The 22,298-nt window shown below is 41.7% G+C and overlaps 1 protein-coding gene across 4 annotated transcripts in view; it reads left to right on the forward strand.

The window, feature by feature from the left end:
* Positions 1 to 829: 829 nt before the first annotated feature.
* The window catches only part of bsnb (bassoon (presynaptic cytomatrix protein) b), a 55,033-nt gene continuing 33,564 nt past the window's right edge, over positions 830 to 22,298 (forward strand). For all 4 annotated transcript variants that reach the window (XM_035631990.2, XM_035631991.2, XM_035631992.2 and 1 more), the window contains exons 1-3: positions 830 to 1,213; positions 6,149 to 6,539; positions 18,713 to 19,504. In XM_035631990.2, coding sequence (XP_035487883.2) covers positions 1,035 to 1,213; positions 6,149 to 6,539; positions 18,713 to 19,504 — 1,362 coding nt within the window. In that variant the 5' untranslated portion in view covers positions 830 to 1,034. The remainder of the gene's footprint in view (positions 1,214 to 6,148; positions 6,540 to 18,712; positions 19,505 to 22,298) is intronic.

Raw genomic sequence — 22,298 nt, forward strand, 5'->3', positions numbered from 1 at the left:
GCTGGTGCCAAGAAATGTTGCTTTGCTTTGACAGTAAAAAGCCTAATAGATTTTTTTTAGAATGGTTGCAGGGTAATTGTCTTAATATACAGACAATCACTTGTTTCAGCTCTGGAGAATATTGTGATTATTTGTGGCGCTGTTGAAGGTTTTTTCACGCTTTAAAGTTGTAATAATCTTTCACTTGAGGTGAAATTTGCATCCACAGTTTACTATTTTTGATGAACTGAATACTCCGCATTAATGTGATGTTCATTGCATACTATCGAAGTGAGTATGCCATTGATGTGAAACAGTTTTGACTTGCAAGGGATATTGTCAGTTTTAGTTTTATTTTATTTTTCCTCTTACACTGTCAGTAGGCACATGTGGAGGACTTTAAATGAAATAAGTATTCAGATGATACAAGGGCTTCAGATAATGATTAAACTTGATTAATCTGACGATTATGTTGCACATAGATCGTTTATTGTAGAATAATTAATTTGATGAAACAACAAAAAAGATCTATGTTGTTTTGCTTCACCAAAGTCCAAGATGTATAAAATAATTCTTCACTATCTTTGCATGGAAAATGCCCGAATCGATGAATTGATGGTCAAAATAGTTATTATTCATCTGTCAATCGACTAGCTGGTCCATTGACTGTAGCTCTTTCATGCAGCCTCTCTGACGTGTGTCTCTGGCCAGGATCTATTCTCGTGTGAGCTGAAAAAAAACGGTCCGTAAACAGGAGACACTTGTCATGAGGCGTCTGCGTGCTGGTGACTCGATATAAGCAGGCGCCGTGAACGCGCACGCAGCGGCCGCCCGAGCTCCCACCCATTGCGTCAGCGCGCGCGCTCCCTCGCCCTCTCCCGGCAGCGCGCGCGCTCCCTCGCCCTCTCCCGGCAGCGCGCGCGCTCCGTGCAGGATGCTGACTTGTAGGTGATGATGGCGGAAGGGGAGCAGCGCTGAGCTCCATCTGAGTTTGTACCGCCGCTGTAGACGCACCGACGACATCGTTTCTCTCCGTCGACACCTATCCCGAGGCGATGGGGAACGAGGCCAGCATGGAAGGGGAGGGACAGGCGGGACAGCCCGGCCCCGCCGTCGCCGCAGCGGGGGCTCCGGCTTCCATTTCAGCACCAGCGGACTCTGGACAGCTCATCAAGCCGAGCAATGGAGCGCCCGCCGGAGGAAGTGGGGCTGGACCCGGGCCGGGGATTAACAGGTAGCCGCGATAGCTAGGACGCTCCTCCGCCGAGCTGTGGCGAGAAATCAGGGCGTTTACACGGCGGCGTATCTACTCCAACTGCACGACGTGGAGCGTAGACATATAGGAGCGACCGAGTGCGTGGAGGTAGACTTGAATGGGTGCTTAATTATTTATATCAATATCCTTATCAACACAATTCACCAGCCCCCTTTTTTCAGACCCGTTATTTCTTCCATCTGGCATCTTCACCCTCTCAGTCGACGTGAGTTTGGGTCCGAGTCAGATGTAATATAATATCGTGTGTGCGTGTGTGTGTGTGTGTGTGTGTGTGTGTGCGTGCCCGTTTTCACGGTGTCTCTCCTGAGGCATCCGTAGCTATAGTATCATGAATGAAAGAGCGACATCCCCCCCCCCCCCCCCCCCCCCCCCCCCCCACACACACACACACACTCGTATTGAGACAAGTTGATATTAATCCTTATAGGATTGGGATCTCAGAAATATGAATGTCCCCATACAGCGTCAGCTGATAAATAAATTAGAAAATGTAGACGATCGCACTGGATCTCGCTGGATCCATGCAGTGCAGGTTCCATTTCCTGGACATGCTTCGACATGAATACCGGTAAACAGAGACTCATCCTCCCTCCAGGGCGAGGAGACGTCCCCGTCCCCGATGACAGCGTTGTGTAGGATGACAATGCTGCCGTCAGACACCGCCGGTGTCATTGTGAGCACAGGAGCATAACGCATATGCCAGAGCTGTCTCATTTATCAGATCGCAATTCATATCAATGTGCAGCTAATGGAAATTGTTTTTCTCCACCGTCAACTGCACAGGGAGAAAGAAAAAAAGAGGCCATTTCTTCTGGAAGACATTCAGCCTGAGCCCAGACACATTACCACTGTTATAGATTTAGGAAATGAAAATGTACATTGCCACTGCAGTTACATATGATAACCCCCACATCGTTGGCTTGTACTGTACCAAGACAATGGTTTGATGTAATATTTGCCTTTTTCCATAAACCAGCCCACATTGTGTGAGCGTAGTTTCCTGTAGTAGCCTGCAGGTCCATATTTTCTGTGTGGGTGTGTGAAAGGGATTACCCCTCCAACAACATCTCATATTGCCTTAATTACTCAGTTCAACAGTTGTTGACCTGAATCGGCTCGTGCGGAGGCGCAGCTGCATCTTGAAATCTGCTGCACCTGTTTGCAGTTTTCACTGTGTGCATTTTTAACTGCCACCCAAGCAGATGTATAGACTCCTGTACAAGTGTAGCATCTTCGTCACGGAGAGATTGCTTGATTTGTTATCAAATAACGTTATTGTGAGGTGAAATAGTGAGCTGCAGGCGTAAGAGTCTGCCATACGCCTTTAATAATGTTTAATCCTGTCTACGTCTATATTCCGGGAAAAGGCGCTCGCTCTTTATTCTGTATTTTCACTGTGGGGTATATGTTTTAAGTCCATTGCTCCCATGTAACCTCATAATTTCTTTCATATCGAAATTTTCTCTGGTATCCACCCTAAGGTGTGTCATAAAAGCGACGGTGAGAGCTCAGTGTGCTCAGAGACACAGAAGTGGGATGGTGAGAGATTATTCATCATATGGCTGATGGAAATGTTTTTCTTCAGATCAAGCCACGCCTGGACATTTCCTCAAAACACCCCTTCCACAAAGAGCCCACGAGAGTGCGAGAAACAAATGAAACAGTGGCCAGGCTGAGACTGTAGATATAGGAGACTTTCATCTTGATTAAAATGAGCTGCAGTATTATACGAGTATGCCTATAAAAATGAGTGGGGCATGATATACTATATATAAACATTTTCAGAATATTAATTCCATATGTACAATTTTGCTGTATTTGAGACCATGTTATATTTTACTCATTGTAGTCAAAGAGCTAAATCTGAGCCCATATAGGAGTAAATGAATCTAAGGGAGTCACCCAACACTTGATATCATGATAGTTTTTTTCTTCTCTAATCATAACAGCTCTGGCCCTAACTGACAAGTACGCATCGTAAGAAATACTGCCATGTGTTAAAAAAAACGAGCTCCAGATATTTCTCTTGTTTACAACAATGTGCTCATTAAGTGAGGCCATGGCTCAGGTGGTAGGGCAGGTTGGCCACTGATCCCTTGGCTGGCGATTTGACCCCTGACTCCCCCGAACCCAGGTTGTGTCAGGAAGGGCGTCTGGCATAGACAAACCAATGCCAAATCGTAACAAGTGAATTGTGATCTCATATGGTAAACCCCTCATAGGAGCAGCACAACAACTCAACAATGTTCACAATGTGCTGCTGCTATATTGTCGGATTGTTGTTTCCCATTTGGCAAATGAGATTGTGATTATTCAGTCTCTGCAAAATATCCCGCTGACGTTAGGTTAAGTGATACACATCAATACAAATCAACATTCCAGAACGAACCCAAACTAAACTACAGTGCATTAAAACACAAAATGAAATCCTTTTCAGTTTGTGTGAATGCAGCACAGAGTACAGTAGTTACATATGTTTGCTGGTTGATTTCTGAAAGCTATCAAGTCGTCACCAGTTATGACAGAAATTACTTGAACATCTATCAAATTGCCTTCATCAAAGGGAGCTTGAAAAGCACTTGAACACAGCAAACCTCTTGTTTCACAATTACGTGTCCAGCAGCGAAGGCATAAAAAAATAAATCTGTCCTGTTGAATAATTTATGTAAAAGTGTTTCTTTTTGAAACAAAAACTTCCTTCATGAAAACAATGTTGATGTGCAGGCATTGTGTGGATTTTTAGGGATTTGCTTCACCTAATGCCTTTAAAATGCATTTGGCCATTAATAGCAAATTGTTCATTGTAGTCTGATGCATCTGCCATACCTTTCTGCTTTGACCTTTAAATATGAGTAAATGGGCCGCACCAGATAGATTTCACCCAGGAGCCTCAGTTTTCCAGTTTCTTTTCCAATAGACAGATTTGTAAATCAATAAGAGTATCTCCATTATACAGTAGAGATACTGATACTTTGATATACTGTGTCTGGCTAAAATTAAGCACACGTCTATCAGTTTCTCCTATGGTCACTTTTTAAATTGGATTCATACTTTATGTTAAAGCATCGTCTGCATGCTGCACTGCTGGTGGATACTACAGAGAAATTGGCAAACTTGACTGCTTGTACTTTACTGAACTTAGCTTTCAACTGAGCTTTTATTTTGAAGAGATCTATATAATGTGAAACTACTCCATCTCACGAGGATACTGGGTAGATTCAGACTTTAGTTGTCTACCCACTGTTTCAGTGGTCTGTAGCTTCAGTGTTATCCTCAAAAGTCCAGTTAAGCCTCGAACAAAGTGAGAGCAGTGGCCAACACTGTTGAAACTCAAGTGTAATGGTGCAATGATGGTTTGATAAGTACAGGCTTTTCCTGATGGGCTCACCTCGGTGAACACAGAACAAGTTTAGTTTTGTGCAGCAGCTCAAGTCATCAGCAGTGACTCACATTTGCTAACATGCTTGGTTTTAATTCCTTTGTTTCTCTCACCGTGGATGCTGGGCTGCTGCTGAGACTCTATTTGAAGATGATGGGTGTAACAATAAAAGGTCTAAGTTAGTATGACAGCGGGAATCCTCCAATCCCCTTCAACTATTGGCACTAATGTCAGAGAATCATAATGAGCAAGAAAACAAAAAGTTTACTGTGCTGTTGCCGGACGCACCACCTCTGTTCCCCTCTAAGCACATAACTGATGCCAGAACAGAACGGCTTCAAAGTGAAAACAAGCCACAAGGAGCACATCACAGAACGAGAGAGAGAGACAATATAAAATATTCAGCATCTGCCTCTCTGTTGGCCAATGTTTTGAGTAGTCTGATATTTCTTATCATGAACAACCACAAAATCTTTTTAATGGTGTGTGCATCTCACAGCCGAACACTTCCAAAACTGCTGCTCGTTGAAGCTAAGTTACTCTTATAAGAATTCACGTAAGAAGACATTAAATGCAGCTAATTTGAAATATATATACTCTGAAAGGTTTTACACTTAATTTTATATTTGTTGGCAGTGCTAAAATGTTACAAGGGCTACAAACTTGGTTGCTTTAATAACAAACAAAGCTCTGTGACATATTCACTGTGTCCCTTATTCACTAACTGCACCTTTCACTTTCTGTTATTCACCTACTCGCCACTCTCTCAGTAATATTTGGAGCAAATGTCATTTCCATCTTTGAACATAGTAAGCTTCTCAATTAATACTTTTGCGTCAATGTCCAAAGAGTTGAAAGAGTGATGGTGTCAATGACATGTGTGCCTGCGATTGAGGAACTGCTGTCGGCTAAGGAACTGTCCTCTATGTGTGTTTATAAATTTGTGCTTGTAATAAGAATAAGAAGGTTCAAGGATTCAAAAGTTTTCTTTGTCTCATACACAAGCAACATATGCAGTGGAATGCAATGTGGACGTTTGTGCTAAAATACCATTGTGCTAGAATAATGATTAGAAAAGTATATAAGGGATAATGATTAAAATAAGATAGGAAATTAAAAATATATTTAAAATGTGTCAAAATTATAGGCAAGATATACATATACATCAAATTTACAAAAACAATAATCTACAACTGCACCTGTTTCAGTTGATTCTCATTTTATTTAGTATTTTTACCATTTTATGTCAAGCATGGAAGTTGAATCTTGAACTTGGAAATAGTTACGTGATAAAATAATCTCAATCCATTTTAAGATCAGTTAACTGGCTCGTCGTGAGGGTTGATCTGCAGCTTATGGCCTTTGACATGACATGCACCTTTATCTGCTGAACAGAGATCATGAGATGAAAAGAGAATAAGTGAACCTTGAAATCAGATCATTTGTTATTCTGTATCAGTGTCACATTATATTGAAAGAAGAAAAAACCTCCTTCTGTGTTCTCTCTCTGTTAGATCACCGTCGTCAGACCCAGGACCTAAAGCAGGGGTCCAGAGTGGTCATGGGACAGGGGACAGGTTAGCATCCCATGATACCCCTCAGCATGCCGCACCCCAAGGAGAGCAGGGCCAGGGTCATGTGTCCAGGAGGAGTCTGCAGGTGGATGTGGGGAGCAGCAGGACTGGGAGGTCCCCTTCCGTGTCCCCGGACCGAGGCAGCGTCCCCACCTCTCCTTACTCTGTGCCTCAGATTGCACCCATGCCCAGCAGCAAGCTGTGCCCCGTCTGCAAAACCACCGACTTGATGGGCACTGGGGATGACAAGCCGAACTTCAACACCTGCACACAGTGCCGCTCCATGGCGTGCAACCAGTGTGGCTTCAACCCCAACCCTCACCTCACAGAGGTAGGCAGTGCTGATCAACCTAGATTCACAAGGATACTACCAGTGTTGAACATTTTATCTTGTTGATTGTTGTTTCCCCCCCTAGTTCCATAGTAGTTTATTCAAAATTAACCCATTACGCAACCTAGTGAATACTGGTATGAATCTAAAGCCGCTACAGTCTCTCCACCATGAGTTTCAGACATTGTCAAACAGTGACCATCTGCCACGGTGCATTCGGTTGGAAAACAAAAGCATTTTTTGTCAGTGATGACTACTATTTTCAAGTTGGCTGCGACTGGCTGATTGCGCCTGCTGAGATGAGTCAGGGGGTGAATTAGTTACATGCCAGTTGAGAACTGTGAACCTCTAGTTGTAGCCATTGTTCACCTTGACTGATGAAGTGTTTAACGATCTTTCATCCCCCAAAAACCTGGCTTTCACTCAACTCTTTGTGGAGCACTCACTAATGTATTGGTCACTTCCTGTTTGCTGTAATGAATCAAAGGCCCTTATCTTGAGCTATTGCAATGTTCTCTCTTAGCTGCACAGTAAAGTATAGCACTGGAACTATATTCTTCTTTTCTGACATGACCAAATCATGCCCAGAGCCTCTCCCAAAACAAAGCTTTTCATAAAACACGGCACAACATGTTTCCACATCATTCATATGCATCTCGACACTCATTACTATTAACAGGTAGCTGAGAAAGCCCATTGCCTTTGTCCTAAAATAAATCACTTGCTTAATTTGAATTAGGCTATGCTTCACTGTTACTGTGAGTCAAGTGTGCCTGTGTCATCTGTCACAAAGTTTCACATCAACTCCAGTGAGTCATGTTGCAAAACGAGCCAAGTTGGCATGTCAGCCGACCTGCCGGTTATCAGAGTAACTGCAGGCTGAATTAATACAAGGATGTACAGGGAGAAAAGGTTTAGTTTTTGAACTGTAGATGTGTGTCTGCAAATGTATAGACTATTGGGTGTGTGTAAGCTTGTGTGCCTGGACGCAAGGGAGACTCAAGAAAAGTTAGAAAGAGGAAGCTGTAGGAAATGGAAGGACTAAAAAGAAAAGATCGGACCAAAGTAGAAACAGACAGTAAAGAACAGACTGTGGCAGAGAGGGACAGAGAACATGGCAGTAAAGAGAACAGCGGAGGTGGATGTTGTGGGTATTTCTCTGCTAGGCCTTGGTGAGTTTGTCAGATGTTGACAGGGAGAGAGACGGAGACACGGAGGGAAAACGCTCAGCCTCTGGAGACCCGAAGATTCACCCCCTCCCTAACCTACTTAGCATGGATTGGGCTTTTGCCTCACTGCAGCGTATCTAACACGACCTTATCACTCCCTTAAATTGAGGATGGGGACGTTTTTGCCGATCGAGGTGATGATAATGCTCAAAATGACAATGACTGGAATTACAGTGATGGAGAGGACGAACTAGTAGAAAAAGAAAGCCGTGGCATGAAAGTTGACGCAGACATTGTAGTGTTAGTAGATGAATAACTATGCACCTTTAAAATCAGATCTGATGTTTCATTGAATGATAGAGAGATTTTGACCTATTTGTGATGAAGAGGACACAGACTTTCTAGATTTGATTAGGATTGCAATTGTAATTGTTTCCGTTTGTGCATCTATTGTTTTGACGGAAAAATCACATGAGCTATTATCTCAGCTCCAGTATTAGTCTCTGTTTACAAATAATTTACGGACACCAATTGATCTGTCCCAGATTACAGGATAATATTAGCAAAACCTGTTATTGAAGCGGATTACCCCTCAAAATACAGAAATATGGCAGTGCTGATGAAAGTGTTGATAACCTGGAGCGAGTCCGTATTTGGATATCATAAGTCTCAAATGGTATCCACAGCCGGAATCAAAAGTAATAAATGACATCAGTTGTTTTTCTCTTCACCAATAAACTATAAGCATTCGAATTTCTCATAGACAATCACTGTTCTTGAAGGGTATTTGGGTAATGATGATATTTGTTATATCATAATTCATGTCAGAGCGGTGTTAAACAACCTGGTGATGGGATGACAATTTAGAGAAATGCAAACAACGAGCAACAAATGTGTGTTATATGCCACAGTCTGTCACAGGGCTGTCAGTCAAGCTGAGAACACTGTGTTTACTTGATGGTGTAGGCTGAGAATAGATCAATCATACATGCAAGCTTGTATGTAGGTGTGGGCATGCAATTATTTTATGACATATGTAAGACCAAGATGAAAAGAATTGCCTTGGCGTTCAGAAAATAAGTAATAAAGAAGGTGTTTGATTGGAAATGTTGTGTTGAAAGGAGAAAGCCACACAGAGTCAGAGAAACGAGACAGTCAAAGACAGAGCTGAAGACAAAGACTTTAAACAACAGAGAAGAAGAGTTCAGAGCGAGAGTGAAAGTACCACAGACAACGCCACCTCTACCCTCTCCGACACTGTTCCCCCACCTTCATACATTGGAACATCTGCTTCATAATTGGTCCAATTTCTATTTATAGATCCTACCCTCCTTCTGTCTGCAGTGATGGCCTGGTCCTGAGAAGCCACGGCTGAAAGAAAGAGGGAGAGAGAGAGAGCTGTGTGGTTGCAGGGGGGAGACAGAAAAGCAGAGAGGAGCAGAAAGAAAAGCATCATCATAAATTAACCATAATAGTCAGAGTGTTCGTCCCAACGCTATGCAACACTGAATTGATTCAGCGCTGCAATACACAAGCAGTTTGGTGTGCTTCTCTATAATGGAGGCATCAGACAAACAAGATAAATTGATAACACTATTTAATTTATATTTCTTTAAAAGGTTACATACACAATATGTATTCAACATCTAAGACATTAGATGTCACACTAGCACCAGCAACTCAGACCAAAACAAACACTTTGTCGGCCATACCTCTGGCCTTCTTTTGGCCACAGCTCACATACAGTCTTTCGGGTGGTCTGACGCCCAGTGAAAGCAGCACCTGAACCCATAACCAGAAGCCCAACTGAATCACATTAGCGTGTGAACAGGACAGCAAACAAAAAAAACAACAACAATCCACATCTTAGCCATAGGTTGATGCTGTCTGTGGCTCTGCGTGAAACACTTTGGTCAATACTGACTTTTGCAGGCCAGAGTGCGGCACTCTCTCAGCAGGCCTGCACAAATTGCATTAGCATTGTTAGCCTTGCAATGCTGTGCTGCGTGTAACCCACAGATTGCATAAAAATAAGGCATAGCAACGGTGTCTCTGGTTTAAGGTGACAGGTGTTTTAACAGTGTGTGATAGCACAGGACGGGGGTGAAAATGAGTGTGTCCAGATCACTGTCGTGGTTACATCACAGGCAGGGACTCACATGTTCTAACATGCAGATGCACTAATATGAACACATGACCATCAAAACACAGAACAGAGAAGCTCAGATCACAACACACACTGAGGGAGTGAGACCTTGTCTTCTCAAGACGCCATTTATTCCACTACAGAAAATAGTTGTTGGCTGCTATATCATTGTTTATCATTTTCTCCTCTCTCTCTCTCTCTCTCTCTCTCTCTCTATTTATATATATATATATGTATGTATATGTATCCTTTGACCAACAATCCCACAAGCTGAGGAAAACTGAGGAACACTTTTAGCAAATGCTCTCCCACACAAAAGACTCTGAAGACGCACACTATAAATCTCCTCCTCCTCGTCCAAAATATATTGAGTAGGTGGCTGCGTTTGACAAGTGCACTAGATAGATTCAGCAACCAAACCAAAACCAAACCACCATTTATTTTGCCAAAAATGTTATTATCATTAGTATGAATACTTTTGTCTATAGTTTTATTAGAAATGGATCACGTCATTTAAAGTTAATGTAGCCACTTCTGACACTAATGTTATCACTCATCTCCACTGTTCCTCTCAGATTTATGCAGCATTTTGAAGCATCTCGTGCTTGTGAGGGGATTACAGAGACTAAATACACAAGGAGGACAAGGGTGATTAGAAACAAGGGCAGGCAAATCACAAAACCCAGAAACACATGAGGAAGGTAATTTTAAAAAACTTACTCAGTGGGGCAGAGGACAATGACTCCAAATGAATACTTATGTTGTTCCAAATGAGCTGTATTTGCTTAGAGGTAACAACCACAAACAAATGTATAAGGTGATAAGATGTTAAGGTGTTTCCAGCTTGCTCCATTGCCCCCAAGTGTTCACCATACAGTTATTGCTGCTTCCAGGTTGTCCTTTAAGGGTAAATATAGAATTTTGAGTGTCGTCCAGAAATAGTTTCGCACCAACTGTTTTTTTTTCTGTGACTAGTAGCTGCTATGAGTCACTCTGATGGTCAGTCAGGCAAATAATGTTTCCACCTCCTCCTCCTGTAGAAACTGCACATGTACGGCTTTGGGACACAGAGTTATAGTGAGACAACTCCTTGTTTCCCAGGTAGACATGAGAAGCTTTACTTTTGCCCAAGTTCTAATCCCAAGGCCCAAAATTGATTTTCTTAAGCTGCTACAATAACTCGAACCAGGAAGAACAATCTGTCCATGGTGTCAGGTGTGTAAACATTCTTTCACTTTGAAAAGTTTATTTGTAGGTTGTTGGTGTCTCAGGTACGGTATCTTATTTAAAATTTAACTTGGGATCTAAAGTCTTCAGCAATTTACTGCTCGTCTCAAAATGAGAGCTCCTTGACTTATTCATGTTGTTTGTAAAAAAAAATGACCAGACCATGGTCAGATTTTTCTTAGCTGAAGGATAAATAATAGCCAAATAAATGAAAAAAATAAAATGTACACCAAACTGATGCGGTCATATTAGTGAAGGATAAGTCCATTATACCTCAAGGGGAGCCTAAGCCTACTTTCTAAGCCTCTCAAATTAATTCAAATATTAAGCATCAGAAATCTCTAATCCCCCTCTAACTTTGCATTATGTGGCTCAAGAGATTCAGTGGCGCTCAGATCTGGTAAAGTGACAATGAGGTTGTTTTATGATTTTCTCATTAATACTGGCTTAAGCTTCATGTGCTCCTTGTGAAGTTAGATGTGAGCAAAGGATGATGCTGTCCATCCAACATGGGTTATGGAATTTCTTGGATTTCTCCCTCATAAGGTTTAAAAGTTTGATTCTGTCAACTGTCACATTCTACTTCAGATATTTGGGACAATATTCAGTTTCTTCAGGGTCCGATAAATGAGTAAAACTAGATTGGCTTTCTTTCTTTATGTAACGCTGCGGTGTCAGTACGTCTGTCTCTGTAGTGTGTTGCTGAAAGATCGTGAAGAAAATAATTGGATTAAAATTCTGTATGGATACGTATTCTTTTTGTTTATTAGACCAACTGTTAGTCAGAGAGAAAAGCGCAGTTAAATTTTTTGTAAGGACAAAGTGAGCCATAGTTTCACTCTTAGCTTCCCATTAACAACATTTGTTGAGTTAGCAACTGAGGCCATACCACAACAAGAAAGAAAACTGCTTTGCCCATGGCAATATATGACACAGTATTGTACAAGTTGTATATATCAAGATAGTTATCATATTGCTATGATCTCCTATATGGCATAAATATGTATATCGGAGTGTAGAGCACAAAGTTTGATCACCTAAACTCTGAAAACACACACACACGCACACACACACACACACACACACACACACACACACACACACACACATTATTGTCAGTATCAGAACAGTCTGACTTTTTACATAGCACTTAATGATTTGGAAATGATCTGACTTGATTTCCTAGTTACCAGTGTTTGAGTGAGCATTTCACAAGGTGTAAAAAGCTGTAATCACACACCGGGCTTTAAGTGGACAAACAGTCTGAACTGGGCCAGAAATCCAGCGGAGACATTATTGCTGAATTTTGCATATACCAAAATATTTAGCAAGGAGCGCTGCCAGAACCTAAATCTAGGACACGGGTTCAATTATCACTCCATAACTCACTGCATTTAAAGTCCCAGCTCATTATTGTCATTTGGGTTGTGCTCACCAGCAAGGAATAATAAGATTCATCACATTTTGTCAGTCTGTGTCAAAATGAAGGTCCACATGAGCATCTTTCTTTAGCCCACTTTTCTAACCCAGTTTCGATAATACAGTCAGACATTAAAACTCACTCTCTGCAATAATATCAGTGATTTGACATTTATTTTGTATTTGAGTTTTTTATTGTCAGCACAGTTGCATCATTATAACTCTGGCAGTGTCTCAAATTGGATACTTCAGTAAGTACGCTGACATGATGTACAGTGTGCATACAGTATACTCACTTGTGTTACATTTAATCACCATTGTCGGCCACCAAATTTTCCCCTGGATGCTATTACTCACCTGGAATAAAAAAAAACATTTAACCTTCTTGGGTGTGCATCTTTTGTCATGTGACAAGGAAATTACGTGGCCATCTGCACTGATGACATGTCTTCCTTCCACCGCCCCCATTTTCAAAAAATGTGAAGATACGTTGCAGGTCTTTCCCCTTCTGCTACATAGCCAAGATGGTGACTGTTGAGGTTGAGAAGTGCCCATCATATTACCAAGTGTCCATCGTTTTACTCTCAACTCTTTGTGTGCACCATCTGGGTATTTATTGTGCACTGCATGTTAACATGCTTTTTTTTCTCCTTTCTGTGTTGATGATCAGACAAAAGCATCTCCTTTTGGAAATTTTGCTAATTTCAACATTCTGGCTATGACTAAAATTTGTGCACATCTGTATAATCTAATATAATTCAATACAGATAAACAACATTTACCATTACTCCTTTTTTAAAGATCATGAAAAAAATGTTTTTATTGTGACTGTGTCAGAGAAGCATGTTTATGGTTATGTTTGTTATAAGCAGTAGTGTATGTAATTATTACTTTTCTTGTCTAGTATCCCAAAATAGTCACCTTTACAGTAATACACTCAGCAGCACAAAATGCAGCCTCAAATATTACAGCTGAGTGGACTCGACATCTTTGTGGAGTGAAAAAATTAATTCAGAAAGCAATTCACTCGCACAAGATATTCATTTCCGACTTCTTTAGTGACACCAAGGCTCCCTGCCTTGCCGGACACTGCACCAGTACACCAGGTTCAATAAGCAGCATGAATCGAAATGTATCAATGATCTTCCCAAAACCATAAACTCACAACTTCTTTTGGTCTTACTTCATTTTGATAGACGTCGTTCCTTCATGGCAACATTTGGAGTAAAACACAAGTGTTATTTTGAGATTGTACTTGTGCAGTTGTTTGTAAAGCTGACTGTGTTTGAGTTGAGCTGAGGTAGAGAAAGAAAGAGAGAGAGAGAGAGTGAGAGAGACCTTTTATTTAAGGAATTGATGAATAGTTGCATTCCAAGCATCCTGATCCCCAAACCGCAGCGCTCAGCGGCTGTGCGTACTGCGTGATGATACGGCAATGTGATCTCTTAGACGGAGCTCCTGTCTTTGTCTGCATTCTTGTTCGGCAGCTTTAGTTTGATTATTTCTCTCTGAGCGTGTTCCTTACCCAGATTTCCTGGGGAATGATGCACCGCATGATGTCTCACACCTGTCAAAAAAATGCAAACTGGTGAAGAGAAAAAGAGGAACACTTTGTTCACCTGTGGGATGTATGCAGAGTTAAATTTTCTAACGTGTGACTGTGTGTGTGTGTGTGTGTGCGGGTGCGTGTGAGTGTGTGTGCGTGCGTGTGTGTGAATCAGAAATCCCTTCTACCTCTCACCTTAGCTGTTGTTTGTTTTTTATTCATAATTCATCATGAGTAGGCATTTGAATTATAATGTTTAGCCCCACCCAAAAACTAACAAGAAAAGAACAAGCAAAAAATAGTAATATGCACTCCGTTTAACTTTATTTTCCTGATCTTTTGATTATAGTGGAAAGTAACTATATACGTTTACTCAAACAGAGTTTTCATCCCTTTAGCTTACAATTCAACATGGACAAGGAGTCCTTGGAAATAAATCATCAAAAAAATTCATTATGAACAACTACAAAACCATCTGCCCAATGCAGGTTATAGCCACCAGATAAAATATTCGCATTAAAAATTAACATTTCACTTCAAAATGCAGTGAAATGGAAGTATTTCCAATTTAATCTCTGATGAATTCTGACTCTTAATATTTTGCTATAGGAATTCAAGGTTATTTTACATTTGAGTTTAGAGTTGGTTAGTATTTTTTTTTCTGACAATTCACAGACCAAACAATCCATGGATTCAAGAAATGAATCTGCAAATTTAATGATAATTAGAAATAAACTTATCTTGTTGGAAATCCCCATCCAATTCAAAATGTATTGTGTGAGTGTTGCGAAGGATGTTTTGCTCTCATTTATTTGATCCATATCCACGTCTCTGTGGGTCTAAAAGGTTCTATTTTTGGCACCAAGTTGTTCTTGTATTCACAGCGCTCAAGCATCCTGTTGGCAAATGCTGAGTTCTCACATAACTGTGGGATCTGGTCCCAGCTCATGACCTTTGATGTGCATCCCATTGTACACACACACACACACACACACATACACACACACAAACACACACACACTCACACGATATTAGATCCACACACAAAGCTACGAAGCCAAGCCTGGATGAGCGCCATCAAAAATGTATAGATGAGATGGAGATGGAGGAGCAGTGTTAGAGGAGTGGTGTGATGTGAGAGATGCAGATAAGAAGGAGAAATAAAGACGAGTGAAGAAGAACAAGATGGAGGGTTGCAACAGAGAACTGCTAGAGAATGAGGGCAGGAGACAGAGGGTGTGCAAGTGTGCTTGTTTTTTGCTGATACAGATCAGATTTCATAGAGATCCACATGATTGCCTCATAACAAGGAGGACGCAGAGAGGAATGAGATGGAAAGATGAGGCGGAGGCAAGCAGAGACATGATGAAATTGATAAAAAGCTGCTTTCCTTCCCTGCAGCTGCTTTCTTGTTTTCCCAGAGGGCTTAATATGATTATCCTAACTGTAATTTAGAAAGAAAAAAGCAAGGACAATATCAATGATTGAAAGAAAGAGTTTTCCATTTATGAATCTCTGATTAGATACGCCCTGTTTTGATGCTGTGTTGCAACAGTGTTGGTTTATTTCACTGTCCACATTACTCAGACTGTCCCCAGGGTTCACCTCTGCTCCTGGCTTCTCAGTGTCCCCTGATTGACAGTGAAAATCATGAACACATCATGTCTTATACTGCGGATTGGCAGCGGGCCAGGCACTGGGCTAAGATGCTGCTCAGCCTGTGACTTACGATGTCAACATTGACTTACTGACTGACTGACTCAGAGACAGACTGAGATACATTGTAAGGCAGGTGAAGTGGTTACTTGGATGTGAGACCGTTGGCAGTGCAAAAATATCACAGACATAACCCAAATGATTAGCAAATCAAGGTGGCGTGTCATGATGCCTGGCACTCACAAAACTAGAAAGATGGGCGTAATTTTTTTTATAAACAGCGTGTGCGTTTTATAATTTGCCCCCCTTCCCATTGGCATTTCGGTTCACAGTTGGCTAGCGCCTGGCTAATATGTATTTAGACTGTTAGTACACCTTACTGTTTTCTTAAGTTGAGCTGCAGCCAGGCAGGCCGGGGGCGAATTTCAAAACCCCACATACTGTTTATAAAAAAATTATACCCATGTCACCTCCTGGGCTCTGTAATTTTGCCTATATAGGTTTCAGCAAAATGTTAAAAAATATGTTCTAGAGAACTATATTTTCTCATCTTTATTGAAAAGATAGGGAGGGATTACACCTGTTAGTCTATTTTTATGGGCCATTCCCTAAGGCTGAAAGACACTATTTCACTTTCCTTCCTGGTTGAAAATTGCGACCTGAACACCTATGACCACACTCAGCGCCGCTCAGGGTACAGTCGGGTGTTAGACCTATAACCACCAGCAATAATGATGTCACAGTGTCCTGGAGTGCACCTGTGCAGCAATGAGATTTGAGCGACCATCCAATAACACAACACAGGAAGTCAGGCGAAGTCTCTAGTGAGCACGATCTTCTTGATTGGTCAACCAGAGGAATCAGTCGTCAATGAGCACGTTACAAGACATGTTGGAAATACCAAACAGATCAATTATGTGACTCTGAGGCCTGGAACCAGGTCACTGTACTTCTAGAGTACACCATTGTGGTCTGACACATGCTCTGTTGCATCTGTAGCTGCATATGATGGTGAATTTCAAGGCACGCTGAACACACGCATTTCTACATCACTTCGTCGAGCACTTCAAGCACTGGAAGGCAGAACAATTTGCCTGGTGTGAGACCGCTGAATCATCGACCACTTATCAATTTTCTGAGCGTTTCAAATAGCAGACAATTATTGATGACTAATGAAGTGCAGCGGCACGACTTTGCAGTCTGATTATCAAGCCACAGCAGAATGAGATGTAGCTTAGGTTAAGTTTCTGTGTAAGCAGAGGTTTAACTAAAAGTCACAGTATTGACACAGGTCCAGTGACACATTGACTCATACTAATGTCACTTACCTGTGAAGGGACATCAAGACTTCTAGCTTTTCTAGAATGTTTTCAAAACACTGTGTTTGATAGAGAATATATGGAACAATGCTCTAGATAGTCAAGAACAATACACAATTAAAATTAAAATCTGTGAAATTCATCAACAATACATGATACAGTAGTAGACAGTCACTATAACATTTTGATTATATTTGTATAGTAAAAGTGTTACGGCTGATGTTAAAATAGTATTATAAAATTGAACTGTTCTTCATAGGCAGTGGTTTGAGCAATTACAGAAATAATCAAGAATCCACATAACTCACAGAGCATGTGCAGTTATGTGTTCTGTTTGTGTATATATAGATTTCAGTCTATATATGAAGAGATCTTCATAAACCTTCTGTCCTCATTTTGGCTTCTCTCACAGTGCTAAAAATTCTTACCTGAAACCAAAACCAAATCTTCATGAATCCATCTTCAGTGGCTGAAATGGAATTTTGACCCCAAGGTATTAAGGAAAAAGGCAATGGCAGGGACCCCCCACCTCGCTCTTTGTGCCCAAGACCTCCAACCAAGCCACAACCCTCAAACAACCTTTCTTTGTTGGCATTTATAATGCTTTAAGGCATTATGTAATGACCACAAGTCCAAGACAGCTACAATAGAGTGGCAGCCGGCTAAGCACCAGGATGCCAATTATCACATGTGGCCATGTGCCATCGCCAGGGCCTCTTTCTGACTTCCGCCTCCTCATGTGAATATATGGATCAGAAAATGAACAGAAAAAAACGCATAAAGGAAAGGATGGCAGCAGGAGAATCAAGAGGAGACTGGTGGGAGGTTTTCATGAGGAAGAGAACATGTTGTGTAATGAGAGGGAAAGTAAAGCAAATAAAAATGGAGACGCACAGAAGATGTGAGGGAAGCTTACAAAGCCATGGGCGGTCACAATTTATTGAAGATGTCTCGATTTCACCCCATCTGTTACATTTATTTTCTACACATTTCTTTGTGGTTAAATGATGTTTACCAATAATGCCCATGCGGAGGCATGGGAATGCTTAAATCCCTCAGCAATGAGACATTTTACATCATTCACAATTGTTCTTTCATTCAATCATTTTGCAAACCCAGTTTTTCATATTCAGATCAGGCTGGAGGCTATCCCAGCATGCATTGGATGAGGGGAAGGGAAGGATGCCAGTCTGTCACATGAACAGAACATCACGCTTATTTTCACAGTTTTTAGTTCATCCTACTAAGATTTCTTTCGACAGCGGAAATTAAGTGGAGCATAGAAACCCAAGAGAAGGATTGAATACTTCATGTTTTTAAATTATAAGTCAGTTGAAGCATTTAAACAGTTCATCAGTGAAGCATTTCAACGAAATAATTTGTCATTTCGGGAAATATATGCTAATTTGCGTTCCTGCCAAGAGTTTTGATAAAAGACTGATACCATTCTTGTACAGTGAACATGAAGCTACCATCAGCAACCACTTAGCTTAGCCTAATAGCATACAATATAGACAGAAAAGCTAGCCTGGCTCTTTCCAAGGGTCACAAAGCTCGAAGCAGATAAGCTCATCTCCTACTATGTTGAACTATTCCTTCAAATACTCTCAAATTCTCTTTTACAGATTGAATAGTGAAGAGGAGATACTATAGCTTTTGGTCATTAACCCTTTTTTCTTTTTCCTTCACAGGTCCAAGAATGGCTATGTCTGAACTGTCAGATGCAGAGGGCATTGGGGATGGACATGACCACACCACGCTCCAAGAGTCAGCAACAGATAACCTCTCCTTCTCATGCAGCCAAACCAGAACTCCAACCGCAGGCTATGAGTCAGCCTGCTCCGCTGACACAGACCCCTCCTCAGTCACAGCCTCCAGCACAGGCTCATCCTGTGCCTGGCCCTACCAAACAGACTGGTCCGGCTGGCCCAGGTCAGCAACAAGTTAAGCTCCCTCCAGGGGCAGTCCCTCTCCCCGGCATGGCCAAGGCCCCATCCCAGCCTGATTTGTCCCGCAACTCTCCCGCCCACCAACCCCAGCACCCACGCCAGGACCATACTCGCAGTGCGGGGAGCTCCCCTTCGCGGCAGCCTCCGCCCCCGGAGCAGACTTTTGGGAAGCTGTTTGGCTTTGGAGCATCTCTCCTTAACCAAGCCAGCACTCTCATATCTGAGACAACTCAACCACAACCACAGCCCCAAAAACCATCCCCAAAACCAGGAGGACCTCCTGGTCCTGGACCTGGGGCGAGTAAACCCTCAGGACCTCAGCCTGCACAACAAGGGCCTCGGGCCCCTGCTCAGCAGCAACAACAACAGCACCCTCCTCCAGACTCTTCTAAGCCCAAAGCTTGTTGTCCTCTCTGTAAGACAAACCTCAACGTAGGCAACACAGCAGAACAACCCAACTACAACACCTGCACACAGTGCCACTCCCAAGTGTGCAACATGTGTGGATTCAATCCCACGCCGCACCTAGTCGAGGTAAGATTCTGAATTGATCCGTCTGGCTTTCCATTAGATATAACCTGGTCTGCAACAGCCTGCAGACCATGGATTTTCTAAATTAAATGATTCATCGATGTGTTTCTGTGAAAAATGCTGTGTCACAGTGCAGTAGGGTGGTTTTGTTGTTATCCATTTGTGCCTGCCTGGTCTTGGACTGAATAGGGGAATTTCACAAAGAATTCCTACGTGCGTAAAATCATGTGCATAAAGTATTTTGCTTCAGGGGCTGTCAAATGACCAACAATTGCCTCTGTTTGCTCTACGTCTGAGGTTCTTTATGATCCTTTTATTGTATGTCTGTGATGGTTCTGCCGTTTGTTCGTGTCTTCTAAGAAACGTCCATCAATTCTCTCAGAATATTAAATGCAAAGAACATTTATACACAAAAGAATGGTTGATATTTTGATGTTTAGGCAGCAGGGTGTGGATGGAACCTGTACACACACAGCCTGTAAGCTTCTTCTCTTTCCTCCTGGCTTTTCTCTGTGTTTTCCCTCTGTTCTGCTTGGTCAGGGCCTTTCATGTAGTCGGCACAGTGAAGTCCAGGCTGTGACTCACCTCATCTGTGTGCACTCTACGCTGGAGCTGCACAGAAATACATGACCGATCTACAGGAAATGGAGCCTAATCAAGTTCACTTTAATGGATAATCTTAGTATTGATTCGTCACATCCAGGGGTCAGCTGAGGGTATATTCCTCCAGTAAGTGTTCCCTGGTCCTATGTCATGGTGGGAATCCAGTTAGTGAGAACAGAGACTTGCAGTGGCTTCCAGAGTCAGGCAGTAACAGAGTTTAATTATGCAAATCAAGTCCAATTGAATGATAGCAGTAATAACAGGCTTTCTGCAAAGCACTGGCTTTTCATGCACAAGCCTTGTCTTTCTTGGCATCTGGTTGTCACAGGCACTCGCGCAGCCCATTCATAGATCACTATGGAAACAGAGAGATAATTTATTTGTCAGATGTCCCGTTCATGTTTGTCTGCTGAGATGCTGAGAGTCCACAAAAAAAAACTTTCAGACTGCTGTTGCTCTGTTTAAATGAGAAACTCCGTTATTAGGTGTGGTGTGTTTCTGCTCTGCCGGCCACAGTCTGCAACTCAATCCAGCATAAGGTGCATTCATTCCAAACCTGTGAACAGTTTTTTGTTTTCTTTCCATGTGAGCTGTCAGGTGGGTCGCTTCAGAGTGGGTGAGAACCATTTGGACATGTACAGAATATGACGAACGTGACGATGCTATGCTTCTATGAAAGATATGTGGCCCACCTCTGACTTTTACTGACGTTTTGTTTATTTACCACACTAAATGTGGAAATAAATTATTTATTATTATAATCACGTTTTTTGACACTTAAAACATACATACTTAAAGTAGAACATTACTTTTTATGTTTACTATGCCATGTTTAAGTATCAGTTGTAGTAGATGATAGATACATGCGGTGGAATTGTAGCAACTGTAGCAAGGACTTTTAAAAAATGACGTGAAGCTTGTGAAAATCAGAAAAATGTTGGAAATATTCATGAAAATACATTTTCTGTCTCCCTAGTAATGACACAATGCATAATTCATTGAGAACAAATTAGGCTGAGCTGCATCATATGAAGAGAAATTGTCGTCCCCTTTTAAATCTGCGATGAGACGATGAGCTCCAGTGTCTGTACTAAAATGAGTGGAAGAACGGAGGAGGAGAGAAGGGAGAGAGGTGATAGATTGAGAAGGAGGAGGAGGAGGGAGAGAGTGAGAATCACAGATAATGAGTGAGGGGAAGCCAACTGTGTGTTACGTCGCAGAATATTTCACATCAATTAGTGCTGAAAGTCATGTGTGGCTCTGAGTAAATAAGATGTCCTTGTTTTGGGACTGTTTCCTCCCCATTATGCCTCTCAAGGAGATTAAAACCAACCGTCATCAACTCCCCAGAGTTTGGTTGTAAATAGAACACAAAATGTTTTCACTGGAGCGTCTGAGTCTGATTTACAGTACACTGCATGTCAATCCTCATTCCTGAATCACTCCATCTTTTTGTCTGCAGCCTACTAAAGTAGATTCAGCCATGCTTTAGCTACCGAATAAAGGTGTGTGTCTTTGTGTGTGTGTGTGTGTGTGTGTGTGTGTGTGTGTTTGACACAATGCATTATGTCTCAGTCCACAGCAGGCTCACTATAACATTATTTTTCCAGCGCCGGTTTTCCCATGTGTCTAGCATTTCATCACCAGAGTTGGGCAGTTGTTCTGATCTGACACTAATATAATGATGATAGAAATGTGCCCACTGTTAATAATGAGGGGAGCTTGTGTGGATCATTAGTAAAGGGACTGAATTTCTCCCAGAACTGTAAACATAGAGGGAGGGAGAGCATTATAAATAGTTGATGCAACGCTGCGCAGCAGGAGAGCTGTATTTGATTCCTTATGTCACATAAGGTCAGTGTGTGTTGATGCCGCTGTGTATGTGCATGTGAGTGAGAGGAGACATGCGCAGGTGCAAGGTAGTTTTATTACAAGTATCTTGTTTGAGACTTATTTGATGTGTTGAGTATTTCAAGTTTTTGACATGTAAGGATCACGTCAAGTAATATTGTACCTAAATTTAAAAAAGATGACTCTTCCAGGAAATGTATTCGGATTTCATATCAGACATTTTCTTAAGAATGATTAAAGCAAACTTGCATTTCTCTGGTAACTCATATCAGTTTAATTCCTCATTTACACTTGCATGTTCAGCCTTAACATGCCGTTATAGCTATAATGAGAATGACGAAAG

Source organism: Scophthalmus maximus, chromosome 6, assembly GCF_022379125.1.
Source record: "Scophthalmus maximus strain ysfricsl-2021 chromosome 6, ASM2237912v1, whole genome shotgun sequence".
NCBI lineage: Eukaryota > Metazoa > Chordata > Actinopteri > Pleuronectiformes > Scophthalmidae > Scophthalmus > Scophthalmus maximus.